The sequence below is a fragment of the Macaca thibetana genome, chromosome 6 (genome assembly GCF_024542745.1).
Source record: "Macaca thibetana thibetana isolate TM-01 chromosome 6, ASM2454274v1, whole genome shotgun sequence".
Classification (NCBI taxonomy): Eukaryota; Metazoa; Chordata; class Mammalia; order Primates; family Cercopithecidae; genus Macaca; species Macaca thibetana.
In genome coordinates this window covers 137,096,896-137,117,240 of record NC_065583.1, presented here as the reverse complement: position 1 = coordinate 137,117,240, position 20,345 = coordinate 137,096,896, and the positions used below count along the sequence as shown (strand labels likewise).

Below are 20,345 nucleotides of genomic sequence, written 5' to 3'. Positions count from 1 at the left end.
TCAAGAAAATATCAGCAGATGAAGTCTAACTAGAGATGACAATAAAGTAGGAAGATGTTTTTGAAAAAATTAGAACTGCTCAAGAATGAAAGATTTTTAATAAAAATAAATTTTTATCTTTTTACAATTAAGATTTTTAAAAGTCTACTTTTTTTTTTTTTTTTTTTTTTTTTTTTTTAGTGCCCTACAGAGTATCAGGAAAAAATGGGGAGAAACATGGATGATTATGAAGATTTTGATGAAAAGCATAATATTTACCCAAGTGAAAAAAGTCTGGTAAAACTGCATAAACAGGTAACTTTGTTAATTGTAAGTATTTTACTTAATGATGATTTTAATTAGACTTATAATCATTGCTCATATAAAAGGAATGTTTAGTGAATGTGTATTGAAACTTCCTTTCATCCTGTGCTTATTATTCTTTGAAATATTTTATCTCTGTGTATACCAGCAGGGGTACTATTGGCATTTGAGGAGGGAGAATTCTTCACTGAGCATAACTGTTACATTATATAAAACTGTTACATCATTTTAGAACCTTAATATTCTCAGCCTCACCCAGTAAATGCGCTAGCACTTTCCCGTTGTTGTGACAATCAAAACATGCTCCCTAGTGGAGAACTGAACCACTGTTGGATCAGAACACTGCCAGGTCTACCCCCATTCTCTTTTTTAGGTGATTTATTCAGTTCAGAGACACCGTCGAACTCAAGTACAATGGCAGATTCTTTTGGAACAAGCATTTTATCTAGAAGATGTAGCAAAAAATGAAACTAGTGCTACTCGTCAGTTTGTTCACACCTTTCAATCGCCAGAGCCAGAAAATCGATTTATCCAATATTTTTATAATCCTACATTTGGTATGTAATTTAATATAAATTTCAAACTGTAATGATGAAAAGTTGTCTGTAGAAAAAAATTATGTGTTTTCACCAATGCAAAATTTTGTACCATGTGATATTAAGTATCTGGTAACATTTCCCCAAAATAACTGTTTTACTTATCATATAACATATAATCATTAGTTTCCACTGTTACTTCACAAATAATAAAAATTCTATAAAAAAATGTATACATCAAGCATATTTTGTATAATGCATAATGTATACAATTATGTATTGCTTAATGACTGGGATTACTCTGAGAAATGTGTTGTTAGGCAATTTCATCATTGCATGTGCATCATAGGGTACATACGAAACCTAGACGGTATAGCCCACTACACATTTAGGCAATATGGTATGGCTTCTAGGCTACTTCTAGGCTACAAACCTATACAGTATGTCACTGTACTGAATAATGTAGGCAGTTGTAGCACAGTGGTAAGTATTTGTGTATATAAACATAGAAAAGATAATAGTAAAAATGCAGTATTGTAATTTTATGGGATCACCATTGTATATGCAGTCCATCATTGACTGGAATGTTCTTATGTGACACATGACTGTACTTAAAATAGTTAGAATTGTAAGTAATTTTACATCACAAGCTTGAGTCTCTTCTTCAGTCTTGACATACTACTGAAATATTCCCCTAAATAGTCCTCTTTGATTATTTACATTTATTAGTCTTATTATAAAACCTATACTCTGTAGTTATCATTTTTCTCCTTTTTGATAATTTATGGCAGTCCCTTCAAGTATTGTCAAATTTAGTGTGAAGAAACTTAATGCAAGTACAAAAGTGTCACAGTATTAAAACTTCTATTTACCTTATTTATTCAAATAAATGGTTATATTCACTTGATTCTCCTTTGCATGTTTGGTTTTCAGTATGAAGACTTAATGGCTATAACAAACATCTCAGAAAACTTTAACAAAAATGCTTCGTAATTAAATGAAGGAATGATGTGGTATCTGTTTTCATTCATTCAACAAATATTTGGGTACATTAGTGCTATGTATTGTTGGGTGCTTGGTAGCTTGGTACATATCAATTTAAAAAGACAGAAATTCCTACCCTTGTGGAGTGAGGAAAACAGACAATAAACATATAAAGGCGTAAAGATGCTGAATAGGCAGTTGATTATAGAAATTGAAATTCAAGGGAGAAGTCTGAACTACAGATATGAATTAGAGTACCATCAATGTATAGTGAACCATGGGGTCAGGGTAAAATCAATAAAGAAGTATTGAGATAGAGAAAAGAGAAAAGTCTGAGGACCAAGTCTGAGGCACTCCAGAATTTAGAGATTAGGTGGATGAGAAGTAACCGGCAGAAAAGATTAGAAAAGGAGGGGCCAGTGAGACAGGAAAATTAGGACAATGAAGTGTTTTGAGGAAGAGAGTATATAAAGTACCTTTTCAAATGTTGCACATAGATTAAAGATCATAAATATTAAGACTTCACCATTGGATTTTAGAGAAGTGAGGGGAGAGGATAAAGAAACCTGACTGAAATTTAAAAGAAATAGGAAGAGGAGCAATTGGAGACAGACTAGAAAACTCTTAACAATGTTTTCCTTATAAAAGGGAACAGAGGAAAGGGGTAGTAGCTGACAGAGGATTGGGGGCATAGTCAAGAGAAATTATCACATGTAATTAGTAAATGATATAATAGAATTTGAGGCCAGGCACGGTGGTTCACACCTGTAATCCCAGCACTCTGGGAGGCCGAGGCGGGCAGATCACAAGGTCAAGAGATTGAGACCATCCTGGCCAACATGGTGAAAACCCTTCTCTACTAAAAATACGAAAATTAGCTGGGCGTGGTGGCACATGCCTGTAGTCCCAGCTACTTGGGAGGCTGAGGCAGGAGAATCGCTTGAACCCGGGAGGCGGAGGTTGCAGTGAGCCGAGATTGTGCCACTGCACTCCAGTCTGGCAACAGAGTGAGACTTGGTCTCAAATAAAAGAAAAAAAGAAAAAAATGAGAATTTGATAAGACAATAGAGAATTTCTAGGACAATGTTCCTGACTAGTAGAGATGAGGTAAGAAATAGTGAACAATGAAGAGAATGGTGGAGGTAAGGCACAGATGTAACTAGCTGAGAAGTTGTAGTGGTAGAAACTTGGGAAAATTCTCCTCTGATCGCTTTGTTTTCTCAATGAAATGTGGAGAGTAATTATAGAAGAGAAGATTTTAGAGATTTGAGGAGGGAAGAGAAGGTGCAAAATAGTTACCTAGCAGAGTGGGCATCGGAGAAGACTGGCAAATTATAGTAGGCTAGCGAGACAGTACTGAGGACCCACTTGAAGCTAGTGATTAAGAATTTAAAGTGAGGCCAGTCAGCGAGGTTGGGTGTCTTTCTCCTGCAGTGTGCAGCTGTGTGGATGCAGGCTCAGAGTAGCCAGGGAGTTGGATTTAACTAGGTGTGGTTTAGCTTAACAGGTACAGTGGAGCAAAATGGGGCAAAGTAAGTGTGATACTGTCCTCAAAGACTGGAATCTGAGCTGCATGAGGAAGGAAGGGCATCAAAGTGTTAAATAACAGTAGAAATGTGATAGAATAAATTGATTTTTCGTCCAGCTATGGCCAGTCAGTGGAGTTGAAATACTGTACTAGATGAAGGTATTGTTTGGAGACAAGGATGCTGGAATGCGATTATATGGAAGGGCTGGAGATGCTGATAATAAAAGGTTTAAGCATCACTGTAGCAACAAGTAATTGAGGTAGGATGGAGGGAAAGCTCATTAGAGAGGAGGTCAAGGAAATGAGAGACAAGGGTATTGAAAGGGGAATCATTTATGTGGGTATTGAAATCACTAGGAATTATGATAAGAGGAAAGTTGTAAAGAATTACAGTGAACCAGAAGCTCAACTATTCAATAAATGAAGTAAAAATACAGCTTTTTAATTTATTGAGCTTTCTTTTTTAAATTTTTCTTTATACCTAAATTCAGACTTAAAACCAAAATGGTGCTGAGTGTGGTGGCTTACACCTATAATCCTAACACTTTGGGAGGCTAAGGTGGGTGGATCACGAGGTCAGGAGATCGAGACCATCCTGCCTAACACAGTGAAACACCATCTCTGCTAAAAATACAAAAAATTAGCTGGACGTGATAGCACGCATCTAATAAAAATACAAAAAATTAGCTGGGCGTGGTGGCACTCGCCTGTAGTTCCAGCTATTTGGGAGGCTGAAGCAGGAGAATTGCTTGAACCCTGGAGTCAGAGGTTGCAGTGAGCCGAGATCACACCACTGCACTCCAGCCTGGGCAACAGAGCAAGACTCTGTCTCAAAACAAAATAAGATAAAACAAAACAGTACAAAATATTCCCATATACCCTTCAACTAGGCTCTCCAATGTTAACATTTTGCCATATTGATTTGCTTTATCTGTATGTATTTTTTCTTACTATTTTAGAGTTGTATCCAGACATGATGCCTCCTTGTTCCTAAATGTTTCTGTGTATACTTTCTAAAAATAAAGATATTTTCTTACATAGGCAAATACAGCCATCAAAATAAAAAATTAATATTTATACTGTACTATTATTTACAGACCTTATTCAGATTTTGCTATAATTATCCCAATAATATTTTTTGTAAAAAATCCCAGATCATGCTTCGCATTCAGTTGTTATGTCTCCTTAGTTTCCTCTCATCTGACACAGTTTCTCAGTCTTTGTGTTTTATGATATATCAGAAAATGTTTTTGGGGGTATAGGCCAGTTTTTTGTTGAATGTCCCTGAATTTGATGTTTCTTTAAAATTAGATGCAGGTTCTGCATTTTTCGTAAGAATACCACAGCAGCAATGTCATGTTCCTATCAGTACATCACAACAGGAGGCACACGATGTCAGTTTGTCCCATCATGGGTGATCATCTGGTTAGGGTGGTATCTGCCTGGTTTCTCTGCCATTAAATTGTTGTTTTTCTCTTTGAAATTAAGTATCTTATTGGGAGATATTTTGAAACAATGTAAATACCCCATTACTCTTTTATAGTTTTCCTAATCATTTTTTTCTTTTATCTTCTAGAATGGTACTGGGAATGTCTTTTGCGACCATGGTTTTACAAGATACTTGCTGTGGTTCTGTCCATCTTCTCCGTGATTGTTGTGTGGTCAGAGTGCACATTCTTTAGCACTACTCCTGTCTTATCCCTCTTTGCGGTCTTCATACAGCTGGCAGAAAAAACATATAATTATATTTATATCGAGGTCAGTTTATTTTGTGTCTGTCGTAAATAGATGTCACTTCGTAGTATAATCCTTAACTATTTCCTCCATGTATTTCTTCTAGTAAAAATGAAAGCCTTGAAGTTTTCTGCAGTGTTGTTATTCATACTTCCAGAAATGTGCTTCATTATTTTACCCACGCTATAGAAACTAATAACTCTTTGAGGAGAGATGAAAAGTTGCAAGGTAGTGCAAAAATCTGAGAATCTTTTTTTTTTTTTTTTGGAGGCAGAATGTTGCTCTGTCACCCAAGTTGGAGTGTGGTGGCGTGAACATGGCTCACTGCAGCCTCGATTTTCCAGGCTCAAGAGATCCTCTCACTTTAGCCTCCCAAGTAGCTGGGCCTACAGCCATGCACCACCATCCCCTGCTAATTTTTGTATTTTTTTGTAGAGTCAGGGTTTGCCATGTTGCCCAGGCTGGTCTGGAGCTCTTGCACTCAAGTGATCCTCCTGCTTCAGCCTCCCAAAGTGCTGGGATTATAGACGTGAACCATCACACTTGGCCCTGGGAATACTTTGATTATATTTATGCCAGTAAAGCTACATAACTTGTAGGCCTCATGTGAGGAGTTGCCAAGGGAATGGGAAAACGTGCTCACATTAGAAGGTAGATTCGAAACTTTTGGATCTAGGATGTTAAACAGTTTGAAATGTAGGTTTTTTCATAATCTTAATGGGTGATTTAAAAATTCTCTATTACTGTATTTCAATTATAGAGCATCAATAAATGTTAGAAATGGAGGCTAGACTGGGCATGGTGGCTGTAATCCCAGCTCTTTGGGAGGCAGAGGCGGGTGGATGTTTGAGACCAGCATGGCAAACATGGTGAAACTCTGTCTCTACTAAAAATACAAAAATTAGCCGGGCATGGTGGCACATGCCTGTAATCCCAGCTACTCAGGAGGCTGAGGCAGGAGAATCACTTGAACCCAGAAGGTAGAGGTTTCAGTGAGCCGAGTTTGCACCACTGCACTCCAGCCTGGGCTACAGGGCCGAGACTCCGTCTCAAAAAAAAAAGAAAAAAAAAAATGAAGGATAATGCTTGTAATTGTTAAGTGCTAAAGTCTGTTTGTTTTAAACAAACTGCTTTGTTTTTGTTTTTTTCCAGATTGCTTGCTTCCTTTCCATCTTCTTCCTGAGTATCTGTGTTTATTCTACTGTGTTCAGGATTCGTGTATTTAACTATTATTACTTGGCTTCACATCACCAGACTGATGCTTATAGCCTTCTTTTCAGTGGCATGTAAGTCGGATTATGTTTAGAAACAAGAGAAATGTCATCAATGAGTGTATTCTTACAGATCTTTTATTTTTGCTTACAGGTGTTCCGCTAACATCTATATTTCTATCAGCTAATTGATTAGGTTTAAATATTAAATAGATGTTTGTTGATTGCCAGCTAACTCCTGCTTGAGTTTTAAGGTTAAAGTAGGTGTGCTGGGTTAGGCTAGAAGGCAGAAGAAACATACTTAGTGAGCCTGGATTTACCAACCAGAGATTAGCAAGTAGTAGAAACAATGGAGAGTTTAGAGACTAAGTCAGACCTAGCTGGTGTCCTAAGATTCAGTGGTCTGTCACTGAGTTGAGGAGGACTGAGAAAACCAACAAGAACAATTTTCCTGAGGAATTTAGAGAGGATTTAGAGAGATATCTTCAAGTTGGGTGAGATTGTACAATCTATTAGTTGTTCTTATTGTTAAATGAGGTATTTATAAAGGATGAACTTAGATAATTTTGTAGAGGAGTTGACATCTAAAGTATTTTTAAGCATCTTTTTTGTTGTTTTTCAAATAATTATGGACTCACAGGAAGTTGCAAATATAGTACAAAAAGTCCTATGTAACCTTCACTCTACCCCCAGTGATATCAAAACTGGGAAATGAGAGTAAAACATTACTGTTAACTATATACTACAGACTTTAGTTCTCACCATCTTTTTAATCCTTCATTCATTTGTGTGTGTGTGTGTGTATGGATTCCTGTAGGCACCAACACAATCAAGATTCAGAACAGTTCTGTCACCACAAAAGAATTCTCTCATATTATGTTTTTTTTTTATTCATACCCACACTTTATTCTCCCCAGCCCCAATTATCCAAGTGGGTTTGTAAGGCATTCTTTTTATTTGGACAGAATTGAACAACTTTATGTCTGTGCGTGTCAGAATGACATATGTTGATACAACTTCAGTTCTTTTATGTACTGAATACAATTCACCTTGAGGATGTTACTGTCCTTGTCATGCTGTGAGATGGATTTTACGGATGACTTAGTTGTAGGAGATGCATGGAAAGGCACTCCACAATTTGTGGGGATAAAGCAATGGCAGAAACCATAAAAGCAAGGAGTTTGAGGCTGTAGTCATGTAGGCATTGATGTGGCAATCTTCAGAATACCTCCCAAGTAAGTGAGGGCAGGTCACATTAAGAATTCAATGTATATATAAAGCAAATAGATGAAAATTTTAGCTATAATTATCTGAAATGTTTTTAATACATCTCAGTATAATATAAAATGTATTTTGCTGCTTTACTTTTTATATACATATTTTTAAATGTTTGTTGCAGGCTATTTTGCCGTTTGACACCTCCTTTATGTCTTAATTTCTTGGGTTTGACCCATATGGATTCATCTATCTCTCACAAGAATACTCAGCCAACTGCTTACACATCTGTAAGTATGGTCAGAAAATGGAATTCCTTAGTTTCACTATCTATATGAGTTGCTGTTATTGTGAAATTTCTTTTAATGCCAGCAGAAAAGTTCTATAGTGTTACTGGTAAAATTTTCTCTTAAAGATTGTATATGTATTACTATTGACTAGATAAAAGTGATTTTGCTTCTTTTATGATAAAAATGTTTTTTGGTTCATATAGGTTGTCTAACTGAGCAGTATCAAAAGAACTGACCTATACTAATATTAACTTTATATTTATAGTCAATGTATGTGATAATTTTGAGTAATAATTACATTAATTTTCCTTAAGAGAAAACCTCAATAAAAAGCAGATTTAAAAAAATAAGTCCATTTACTGCTTTTCTTCTACTTTTTAAAAAGTTCAAATGGATTGGCATGACTGGTTATAGGCAAATTTTCTAATGAAGGAAAGGAATGGAAATTATAGAGCTATCCCAATTTAACTTACTTTTTTCTTGCTCTTCAGATTATGGGTTCCATGAAAGTTTTATCCTTTATTGCAGATGGATTCTATATATATTATCCTATGTTGGTGGTAATTCTCTGCTTTGCTACTTATTTTAGGTAAGAAACTTAACATTATTTTTTCTTTTGCTCTTAAATCTGGATATCCTTTCTCTTTAAAACTCTTTTCAATATTTGCTGATTGAGTTTCAATTTGTTTTATTGTGGCTTTGGAGAAGCTGGGGATAGTTCAAAGGAACTACTGGAGTGATCAGGTGCTATTCTCCCTCTAAAAAATTTAAAGAAGAAAGAGGTAGAGTTATTATTCTATTATAATAAATAATATTATTTTAACATTATTCTATTTAGGCTAAAAAATGATAGGATTAATTACAGAGTGTTAACTCTTAAGTCCTGGCCTTTGACACTGACAGCTAGCATAGCCTGTAAAACACCCTTCTGTCCAGCTTTTTTCTAATGACATAAATTAGCCTTGGAGCTTTCCAATCATTATTGCTGAGTGTCTAGATGCTTCAGACCATGGCCAGAACAAAGGGTCAGTTGAGGACCAATTGTAATCAAGCTGTACATTAAGACTAGAGGAGAAATTTTCTCCTGTGTCAGAAAGCACGTGGAATGCTCTTTTCATGGAATTAGAATGAATGGTAGAATCTAGGCAGGAGTGAGATTCAAAAGGGTTTAAAGGATAGGTGTACTTGGCTTCTAGCATCTGTCTTTCCTTCTTTTTATATGTCAGGCCTCCTCATCCTGTACTCTGCCCTCTTTCATTGCTTAAGTGCTCCATGACATACCCAAAATACCACTTTTTCAAAAACACTTAAAAATGTTCATTGCTTACTCTTCTGAGAAAAATAAATTTTATCTACTTACTTTATTTAAATCTTCCAATACCATTTTATAGTTGTTACAGATAATATCTACTAACATTACAGTAATGAGTAAACAGATATTGTTTAAAATACATTCTCTATTGAATTTTTAAAAATATATTTTACTTTCTCATAAGTAAAATAACTAAAAGATTATAACTTCAAATTGTAGCAGGACGAGCCACAGACAAGAACCCCTCAGACACCGAGTTGTAGAAGGAAAGGGCTTTATTCTGCTGGGAGCATCGGTGGACTCACGTCTCCAAAAACCGAGCTCCCCGAGTGAGCAATTCTTGTCCCTTTTAAGGGCTTACAACTAAGGGGATCTGCGTGAGGGTTGTGATGACTGAACAAGCAGGGAGTACGTGACTGGGGGCTGTACGCACTGAACGGAACAGAACAGGACAGGGATTTTCACGATGCTTTTCCATACAATGTCTGAAATCTATAGATAACACAAGCAGTTAGGCCAGGGGCTGATGTTTAACTACCAGTCCCAGGGCGTGGTGCTGGGCTATCTGCCAGTGGATTCCATTTCTGCCCTTTAGTTTTTACTTCTTCTTTCTTTATAGGCAGAAATAGGGCATAAGACAATATAAGGGGTGTTCCCCTCCCTTAAAATAATACTTTTAATATGAACTGATAGCGAATCTAATATTTTGAGTGTTTTCTTTAGGTGGAGAAGACAGTAACAGATCTACAGTGTGAAAATGATGTATTAAAAGAAGAGTCTAGTCACACTTTGTGTGCCTAAAACTATGTTTTTATTATGTGCTTAATCATTTGAAAAGTTAATAAAGTGGAACATTAAGAACTTGTAATATATAAATTTTTTTAATGTTAGCAGTTATGTTGGCAAGATTAGCATTTCTTCTTACCTTGTTAGATGGTTATATGGATCAAGTGATATGGGGCAGAATAATGCTCTGTCAACTAAAAATCTTAGCTATAAGGAATCACTATGTCTAGAGAAAGGAAAATTGTTAAACTTAAATATAATCATTAAAAGTGTCTTTCTAATCAGGATAAACTTTGAGTGCCATTTTGTCTTTAAGGGGAAAAAAAGTTAATTTTCAGATTAACTCACAGAATAGATGTTCTGTTATAGAACACCCAAAGCAATGCCTTACTGACATTTCAATGATAGGTTGACTTGATAAGTTCATTTTCATTTGAAATGCTGCCAGAATTAGTCTAATTCCCATGCTATTAGCAATGCAGCCACACCCAGAGTGAATATTCAGACTTACCTGCCTAGAGAGCGTAATGTTGTTTCCTGACACTTTCGACAAAGATAAAACCTTCCCAGAGACAGTGATCTAATTCTGAGCTTCTCATCCTGAAGTATAGTACTCTCACAAGGATAGGAAGATGGTAAGGAAATGTTTGAAGTCAGAGAATTAACATAATCATCTGCAAAACCCCAATTTTACCCAATGGTAATACATAATAAACATTTTTTATATGAATGAAACAAGTAGATATGTTATGGATTAGCTAGATATTTACACATTTTTCCTGCAAAATGGAATGGAGAGCTTCACTTTTTCTAAATTGCTTTCCTGTTTTCCCTTCGTCTCTCTCTCTCTCTCTCTCCTTCACCACTTTCTCTTCCCTTTTCCTCCCTCTCTGTGTAGAAGTACATCATTGAAAAAGTTTGAGAACTAATATAATAAAAGAACTGCTTGGTTTTTGTTTTGTCTGGGATTTAAATTCTAAGTCTGTCATTTATTAAGGGATCTTTAGCAAAGTATTTAACCCCTTCGGCCTGTTTTCTTACCTGTAAAGTGATATTTATCTCTTAGAATGGTAGTAAAAATTAAATAAGAAGGCATCTGTAAATTATCTGATGTATGGTTGGATCTTAAACAAATATTAATCCTGCCTATTCACCTATCGTTTCCTTCCTTGTGTTCCATATTTTCAGTATTCTCATCTCGTACAACAATCAAATTTAAAGTAAATAGCAAATAAGATATAAGGTAGTAGGCTTCAGATAAGATATAGTAATCAATTTGTAGTATATAAAAGCTATTTAAATAGTTAACTAGATCAGAGGGAAAAAGTTGCTCTTACATTATTATAGTTATCATTTTACCATCTTGGTGTAATTGTTTTCTGAAGGTATGCTGATAACTTGACTTAATTGACATCTATAAGAAACCTGAATATAGTGTATACCCTAATCAGTGAAGTACAGGACATACACTTCTTAGAAAGGGAGATAAGTGGTACTTCTTGAGGCATGTCAGATGTGACTATAGATAACTATATGATAACAGATAATGAAGCATAGTCTTCTTTTGGAGTGACAATGCTAAAGAACAATTCATCTAAATATTTACAATGTGAAATAATGCTTGTCTTTTTTAAAAACCTGCTTTTATTAGTTTGGGAACCCGTTGTTTGAATCTGCTTGGTTTCCAGCAGTTTATGGGAGATGATGATATGACATCAGACTTAGTTAATGAAGGAAAAGAATTAATCAGAAAAGGTAAGATTTGTCTTTTAAAATAAATGAAGGGAAAATACTAAATGCTAAGACTCAGCATACAAAATTAATATTTGTATAGTTTGTGAATAATTTTTAATCTATCCTAAGAAATTATCAATTAATGCAAATTTATAGCTAAAAATGTACATGTAGCCTTCCTAGCAAAAATAATTTGAAAACATAAATAATTGTTTTATCTGTCTTTAAGAAATTCTGAAGCTTAAATTATTAGTATGTCTGCAGCTAGAAAACACCCTTGTTTGGTCTTGGAATCATTTTCATGTTTACCTTGAAACATAATTGCCAAACTCTGTACAGTTATAAAGCTCATTAATTTAAAGAATCATCAGTTTGATACTGCATGGGAAATCATTCAAGCAAAGGCTACTTTTTTAGAATGTGATGATCATTAACAGCCTGTTACAATACATGTCACTCTGGTAGAATCAAATCACAAAACTGAGTGTATTAAATTTACTGATGTTCAAAGTGATGGTGCATGGAGGGAAAAAAAGTTGACTTTTGGGACATTGGTTCTTAGACATTCTCCCTACTTGAATCTGGGGCTTTTGTGTGATTATGGGTTGAATGTAAGCCAAAATATATTGCAGCTCCAAAGTAAGTTAGTGTAGCCTTCACATGCTCTCCTATTAGACCTCATATGGCATAGCACATCCAGTCCTGAGTAAGATTTTTAAGAATAAGACTGATAAATTAGAAGGTATTTAGAGAAGGACAGCTAGAATTATGAGTCTGTAGAGCATATCCTGTGGGAAAAAAGTGAAAACATCATGTCTGTAACCTAAAGAGAATAACAAAGAAAACCACTCGTACAGAAAGAAGAGAAATATGAACTTAACTTAGAAGATAGGAATGAAAGAGAATAGAATTTACAGAGAAACAAATTTCAGGTCATTGTGAGAAAGAACTCTTTGTTCACTAAAGTTATTTAAACAGAGACTACAGGGCCATCTGCAACAAAAATACGGAAGGCATTCACTATTGAGTGAGGTAACCTCTCAAATTCTTTCCAGCAATAACCTATAACATTTGATTTTGTGATAATTTAAAAGAAATATCAGTCGTAGCCCAATATCTTTACTTTAGTTACACTATGTCTAATTAAACCATGTTATGCCATATTTGAGATCATTTTTCTGTCTTTAGAGAAGAGAAAAAGGCAAAGGCAAGAAGAAGGCGAAAATCGAAGAAGAGTAAGTACAGTATTAATTTCTGTAATCTGAAGATTAATTTGAAATATTTCTTAAGAATCTTACTAATTTGGAATAATTAGCTAAAGACAAAAAAAAAGGGGGGAAATGTTATAAGATATTTTTAAAGAAAGGGAATTTTAATACTTTCAGGTATATACACTAAGTATCCTGACAGACCTGTGCTAAAAGTCATTAGTAATACATTACTTCGTGTTTGGCATTGAGCAGCTTCTTGCCTAAAGTAGGTGCTCCATGAATATTTGTTGAATGAATGAATAAATAAATTTGTGTATTCTTGCTATTAAAGTGGTTTTAATTGCTTTAAAATTGTTTCTCTTTTTTTTGGTGCTGTGATACTAATTTTATTCCTCCTTAATTTTTCTTTAAGCCTCCATTTTCTGAGGCAAACTAACCTCCTAGAAAATGAAAAGGCAAAAAATGAGTAAAATCTAATTATAATTACCACATATTTTTAACAAATAGGTGTATATACTGGCAAAGCAAAGACTAACTAATAGTTGTCTTTGTGTATCTTCATATATGTGTATCTTCTTTATTTTAGAAGGCAGAACTAGAACCAAAGAGTAGAAGTTACTAGACATAGATTTTTCTTCTCTATGAGAATTTCTAAATTACACGATTTACCAGAATTGCAATAGGCTTCTCAGACATAGAAAATTACATGCTATCTAGTCAGAGAGCCAAAAAGCATCTGGCAAGGATGTTTTAGAATGAGACCCTGCACTGCATGGAAAGTTGCATTAGGTGACTTCTAATGTCCCTTTCAATTCTAAGAATTTAATGAGTAGAATCCAGTTAATATGGTTTTACTACATTTAAGATGACTCACAGTGCCGCGTGAGTCATAGATTAATTATGTTTGTATACAGCTTTAGCTGTTGACTTTTTAACTCTCTAATATTTGTAGTTTATTTGAGTGAAAAAAAATTTTGTTAACATCTATTAGTCATTATGGGTTCTTATAACTTTTGCATGGTCTAAGTAAGCTTGTAGTAATATTGTTTTACATTTTAGATAGATGAATAGCAATCAAAGTTAGCAAAAATGTCTCTGTCATTTGTAGAAGTTAAAATTTATAGAGACTGACTTCAATAAATCATATAAAAATAAAAACATTGACCTATGATTATAATTATATTGATTACTAATGAATTTCTGATGAAAATAAATTATATTACATTGCATATGTAATCTCTTGACATTAATGGATTATTTTCTGTTCTCTTATTATGTTCTCTTATTGTATATTTATTTTTGCTTCTTTTCTAGGAATGGAAAGAACGTTATGGACACAATAGAGAAGATTCCACTAGGAACAGAAATATTCATACTGACCCCAAAGAGTCAAACTTCTCAGATGTTAATACCAACCATTGTAAGTAGTTTATCTTCTAGTTGACTTGGAAATTGTTTATTTATGCTTGCTTGCATAAAGATTGAGTGTTAGAATACTCATCCAGAAATGCCTTTGTAGAATTACGAATGTGTATTTGCAGTGACTTTTTTTTTTTTCCCTCGCATTCCTCAGTATATAGAAGGAAGGGGAAGCTCAAATATGTACTCTGGTAGGGAAACGAGAAACTGGGGCATCAAATAAATAGTTTTAAGTATACTAACCCTAAATAATGTAAGCACTTATCCCAGGTATGTTCTAGGCAGGTGTTTATTTCTACTATTTACCTTGATGATTTTCTTTCCTATTAATTGATGTAGGTTATTTGATCATTTTTATAATAATTTATTGACTGACCCATATAAGTTAGGCATATTCCCAGGTATACAGCAATACAAAGAAGGTATGCTTCTTGTCCTCAGGATGCTCATAATTGAGTGAGGGACTGATACCAGACAGAAGCCATCTGCCACCAGGTTGGGTTTGGAAACCTTCCTGTGTCACTGACCCACACTGACATGAGGCAGAAGCTATTTAGGAGGTGCTAGGAAACCAATTTCTCCTAGAACCTTGAGCTGAATAGAAGAAAGGTTGTTTCTAGAGAGATGTAAGATTGCTGAGGCTTCAGTGCACAGAGGATGGAGGAGAAAAGCTGAGCACTCTCACCCACTCAGCTGCAAGTTTCACACTGAGTACCAAGCAATAGTAGTCAATTGTTGGAGGAGGAATAGAAACATGGAGAAGACTCCCTCTGTTTCATATCCATATCCATGCAGGAACTACTGAAATCTGAGAGTGGAAAAAGAATACTGAGAGAAACCATCTGACACTTGAGGCCCTACCAAGTACAAGGTCATAGGATTTCATTACTAGAGAAATGTGAAGTCTGTAGGGACTTAAGGAAACTAAAGCAACAACCAAATCCAAACTCAGATCAACTATAGGTTGAGTGCAGACCTCAACAGTGATGATCTAATGGAAGAGGTGTGCCCATTCCGGGCATAAAACTATGATTTCTTTCCATCTTTTCCTTCTTTTACACATAATGTCTGGCTTTTAACCCAAAATTATGAGATATACAAGAAAGTAAGATAATATAAGCCATTTTCAAAACATAAAATAGTGAATATACCAGACCCAGAGGTGGCTCAAATGTTGAAATTATCAGTGCAGTGACTTTAAAATAACCTATTGGTATGTTAAATGATCTGATGGAAAGCTTGGACAATGTGAATGAACAGATAGGATAGAATTTCACCGGAGAGATGGAAACTATACAAAAGAGCTAAATAGAAATGTTAAAAATATTTTAATTAGGCTGTGTATGATATTGTAGATTTCTCATGACAGCTCTGATGGAAGGATGCACACCTGATGCAGAAGGAATTCAGCTTGGGGAATGGAAAAAGAGGGCCTATCTTAGGAAAGAGTTTTTATAATGAAGAAATATTTCTATAATAAGGACATGTTTAGCTGAGTATTTAAGAATGAATAGTACTTAGCCAGGTGAAGGGTATTTTAGTTAGAAGGGAGACTAAGTGCAGGACATTGTGGCATGAGAGAACCTTTGGGAAAATGTATGTTTTTCTCTGTAACTAAAGCCTAAGCATGGTGAGGCTAATAAGAGAGGGGGCCACAGAGGTAGTTGAGGAACAGATATTGTCATTCTCCAGTGTTTGGATTTGGGGCCGGGCACTGTGGCTCGTGCCTGTGAGGCCGAGGTGGGTGGATCACCTGAGGTTAGGAGTTCGAGGCCAACATGGCCAACATGGTGAAATGCCGTCTCTACTAAAAATACAAAAAGTAGCTGGGCATGGTGGTACGCACCTGTAATCCCAGCTACTCAGGAGGCTGAAATGGGAGAATTGCTTGAACCCAGGAGGCGGAAGTTGTAGTGAGCCAAGATCATGTCACTGAACTCCAACCTGGGCTACAGAGCAAGACTCCATCTCAAAAACAAGAGAAAAAAAAGTTTGGATTTTGACCTAAAGGTAAGATTTCAATCTGGGAAGAAGTATGATAAGATTTTTGGTTTAGAAAGATGAATTTAATGGCAGTATAAAGCATAATTCTTAGGGAAGTGAGATATAGAAACCATTTCAGAGACTGTTGGGTAATGCAGTCAAGAAATAATTAGGGCCTAAAATAAGGCAGTTGTCCTGGAGATGAAAAGAAAAGGATTTATTTGAAGGACTTTATGGTAGAATAAATAGGAAAGGGCTGAAGCTTTAGTTAAAACTGGGAAATAGGATTCTGTAAAGGAATTTGGACGCTTGCTTACCACAGAGTAGAAGGAAGTTTACAGAATGGAAAAATCTGGCAAGACAGGAGAATGCTTAAGAGAGGAGGAATCACAAAGCCATAGGATGATGAATTAGAGAGAATCTAGCATGTATTGGGCAATTGCAATTTGCTGAATGAGTGACAGAAAAGATGAAGAGACTTGCATTTAGGACAAAGTCCAAGCTTACAAAAATGTAAATATGATATAATTGGCTTGCATTAAGTTTTCAGAAAGAACTATATCATAAAGCTGTTGTAAATTTACTTGGACTCCTCTGAACAACATTGTGAAAATTTGGTTTGTTTATAAAGAAATCCCTCTCCACATAGAGAAAGGAAAGTTAGTTTTCTTTGTCTACTGTCTGGTATGATAATCATTAGCCACATGCAGCTATTGAGCACTTGGAACATGTTGAAATGATAATATTTTGGATATATTGTGTTTAAATATATTAAAATTAATTTCACTTGTTTCTTTTTACTTTTTAATATAGCTACTAGAAAATTTCTAATTAAATATCGGCTTGCATTCTCTTTCTATTGGCTAGTGCTACCCATACTCTTGCCTTACGGTAAAAAGACTCACACCTTTTTTAAGAGTTTGAGCTGATTACACCTTAAAGTCCTAGCCAAGAAATGAGGTTTACTGTAAAACTAACTCAAACTACTTTTGTTAATGAACAGTTTCACCATTGTGATACCGTAGTTAAATGTTAATTCTGAGTTACACTAATGAAATGTTTGCACTGTATCTGGTTCTGAGCTTAGAGAGCTGCTTAGCTAACTACAAGGCTAGAGAACTTTTCCTTGCTATATTCTATTATACTGCTTATAATTTTAATCTGATTTTAAGGAACCATGTAGTTATCTTTTCTTATGTTCTTTATCTTCACAATGAAAATTCAGATTCCTTGGAATTTTGATTTTTCTTTCTGTACCTCCATAGACTGTGACCCATAAATTAATAGACAATAGGGAAGTAGACATTTTTTCCCACTTCCTTTGCAGCTGCATTCAAATATACCAGGGCTAATAACAGGACTGAAAGGGACCGGATAGAACTTCTCCAAGATGCAGAACCTTTGGATTTTAATGCAGAAACATTCACTGATGATCCTCTTGAATCTGAATCAGGAAGGTAAGTTCTGGATGTGACATTTTAGCTCTAGCATTCCTCTACAATTTTAATAATACATTGACTTGACAAGGTTGAAAATAAGTAAGTAAAGGTAAAAGTAACAAGTGATAAGTAAAGGAAAATGTTCATTTTCACTAATAATAAAAAATGAAGTAACTTTTGATACCTTTTTAGACTTTCTAATGCTTTTATATTTTAAAAATTATATCATCCAGTAATGGTAACTAAAATTGTTATCTTCATACAATACTAGTGGAATTATAAATAAGAAAGAATAATTGAAATATATAGCAAAGGATCACAACAATATTTATATGCCTGTTTCTGATTGTCCCATTTGTGAAATTTATCATATTTAGTAACTGCTGCATAGGAGTGTCTAGATGCCAGACACTATTCTAAGCCCTTTAACAAAAATATTGTAATTGTATGGTTGCAAATTCAGTTGGATTTAAATCCAGAGAGGCTCAGTAAGCTGCCTAGAGTCACACAACTTGTAAATGGCAAGTCAGGCATTCAAATTCCAGTATTCTGGCTAAAGTCTGTACTTTTAGCCATTATCCTATGAGGACATAATTAAATAAAAGCAAAATATCATGTGCACAAAAATGTTTACTACAGTATTGCCTCTATGCAGTAAAAACCTAGGTTATATTTATATGCAACAATTGAGAGTGGTTATTGAATTGATTAATCTCCCAGATGTGTCTTACATCCCCCACCCCTTCTTTTTACATCTCTCACTCTGTCATGCATATATACTAGGGTCTAAAACAGTTGCTGGTTGATTTATAATTAAGTCCTTTTGGATAATATACTTGGAGGGTGAGTTTCTGCTTTCAGCTACTGACTAGATTTTACAATACTTACAAATTATGTGGCCACCCCCTTTTAATGTATTCTTGTTTTCTTCTCTTCCTTTATTATTTTTGATGCCTCAGATCATTTCTTTATGTTCCCTTTTTAGGTATCAGCCTGGTGGACGATATCTCTCGATGTCCCGCAGTGATATATTTAATGATGTTTAAAGTCTGAAAAAGTTTGTGGGACCACTAACCAAGGTCGACACATCAGTTCAGTCTTGATGAACGTCTGTGTACCCTAGAATTTCCTCTATACTCAGTGAAAAGTGTCAAGATAACAAAAAAGACACTGAGAATTAATTATATCTTAGGAATAATAGTTTAATGTGCATTGAATAGAGTATCACCTTTTCCAACAAGATTTATTACATATCATTTCCTAAGCATCTGCCTTAGAAGTACAGTTACAGTGGAAGGATTTTAAAAAAGATCAACATATGTTAAGAACATGCAGTTCAGTTTGTTTCAGATTAATTTTTTTTTCAGGAGAGTTATTTTAAAGATTCAAGGAAGCCATAAGTCATACTAAATAACATTATATACAGTTTGATTATTGTGACTTACGTTTTTGTTACTTCTAAAAAATATATTCAACCTGTATTTCCCAAAGAAATGTAAGTGAATGGAGACCTCAAATAATAACTGTATTCATAAAACTCATGTCTTAAAACAAGGCTTACTTCTAGACATAACTGAATGTAAAAAGTGCTTTTTCAAATCTGTTTGCAAACTAGTGGGGATTTTTGCATGTATAAGATTAAGATTATACTTCAACTGATGCGTGTGTGTATTTAGCATGTGTACTGTAATCAGGTGATAATAGTATTCCTTCAGTCTTTGTAGTAACTGGATTTTTTTATGCTTCTGGTATTGCTTTATAAAAGATTTTCATTTCAGAAAACTATGTTCACATTTATCATTTAACCTATTGATTTAAATGTTGATCATGCCATTCAAGGATAAATCCTAGGCGTTAATGGAAAATAGTGTTTTTTCTTTTTAGTAGTCAAAGAATCCAACAAAATCCTTTCATATTTAAAGGTACCTGTTCATACTTTTTGAGAAAAAAATTGGTTATTCAAAGGTAAAAAGTGAGTCAATTTACTGTTATTACTGATACATTGTGATTTATAGAAAACCAAACTATATTAGAATGGAAATGTGTAATAACTTGTTGGTTAAACATTCTTACTAAATAGATTGTTTTAACCTTTGTGTTTAAGCTAAATTTATGTATTATATTTTAAAGCACTAGTGTTTTATTGAAAAGTGAACATATTTGATCGCAGCATGCTTGCAGAGAGTTTTCTTATGTCCCTAGAATATTTGCAACTCTTACTGAATCCATGCTACATTGGGTGACCATACTTCAGCTTGCCTAATACAGTCTCAGTGTAACACCTCGTATCCTGTTTATTACTAGTGATTACTTTCACCCTCAAGTATCCCAGTTTGAAAATGAATTATATGGTTCCCCTAACTTGAAGTTAATCTTTCCCCAAGACATAAATTTAAATTTTTTTTTCTTTTTAATGAATATTATCATGTAAGTTTTTTAAAAACACAGCTCTATGCAGATATTGAAAGGAATAGAGCATCATCCTCATTATCTGAAAATTTTGATCTTTGGGTTTTTATGATCTTTGAGATTAGATTCTTTTTAAAATAATTATCAGTGGATAGACTTGCTCTGAATTGAAGGTCATATAGACTACACTGAAGAACACATACGTACAGTCTTTTCATGTGAAGTGTGACCAGAGAGCAATAAGCCAGGAG

General features: G+C 34.6%; 1 protein-coding gene across 2 annotated transcripts in view; it reads left to right on the top strand.

Moving 5' to 3' along the window:
• LMBRD2 (LMBR1 domain containing 2) overlaps positions 1–19,814 on the top strand; it is a 56,594-nt gene extending 36,780 nt beyond the window's left edge. For both annotated transcript variants that reach the window (XM_050794506.1, XM_050794507.1), the window contains 11 exons: positions 181–294; positions 677–860; positions 4,928–5,109; positions 6,238–6,371; positions 7,696–7,801; positions 8,293–8,390; positions 11,551–11,654; positions 12,822–12,868; positions 14,159–14,264; positions 17,574–17,703; positions 18,671–19,814. In XM_050794506.1, the coding sequence (XP_050650463.1) occupies positions 181–294; positions 677–860; positions 4,928–5,109; positions 6,238–6,371; positions 7,696–7,801; positions 8,293–8,390; positions 11,551–11,654; positions 12,822–12,868; positions 14,159–14,264; positions 17,574–17,703; positions 18,671–18,731 (1,266 nt within the window). In that variant the 3' untranslated portion in view covers positions 18,732–19,814. The remainder of the gene's footprint in view (positions 1–180; positions 295–676; positions 861–4,927; positions 5,110–6,237; positions 6,372–7,695; positions 7,802–8,292; positions 8,391–11,550; positions 11,655–12,821; positions 12,869–14,158; positions 14,265–17,573; positions 17,704–18,670) is intronic.
• Positions 19,815–20,345: the final 531 nt, after the last annotated feature.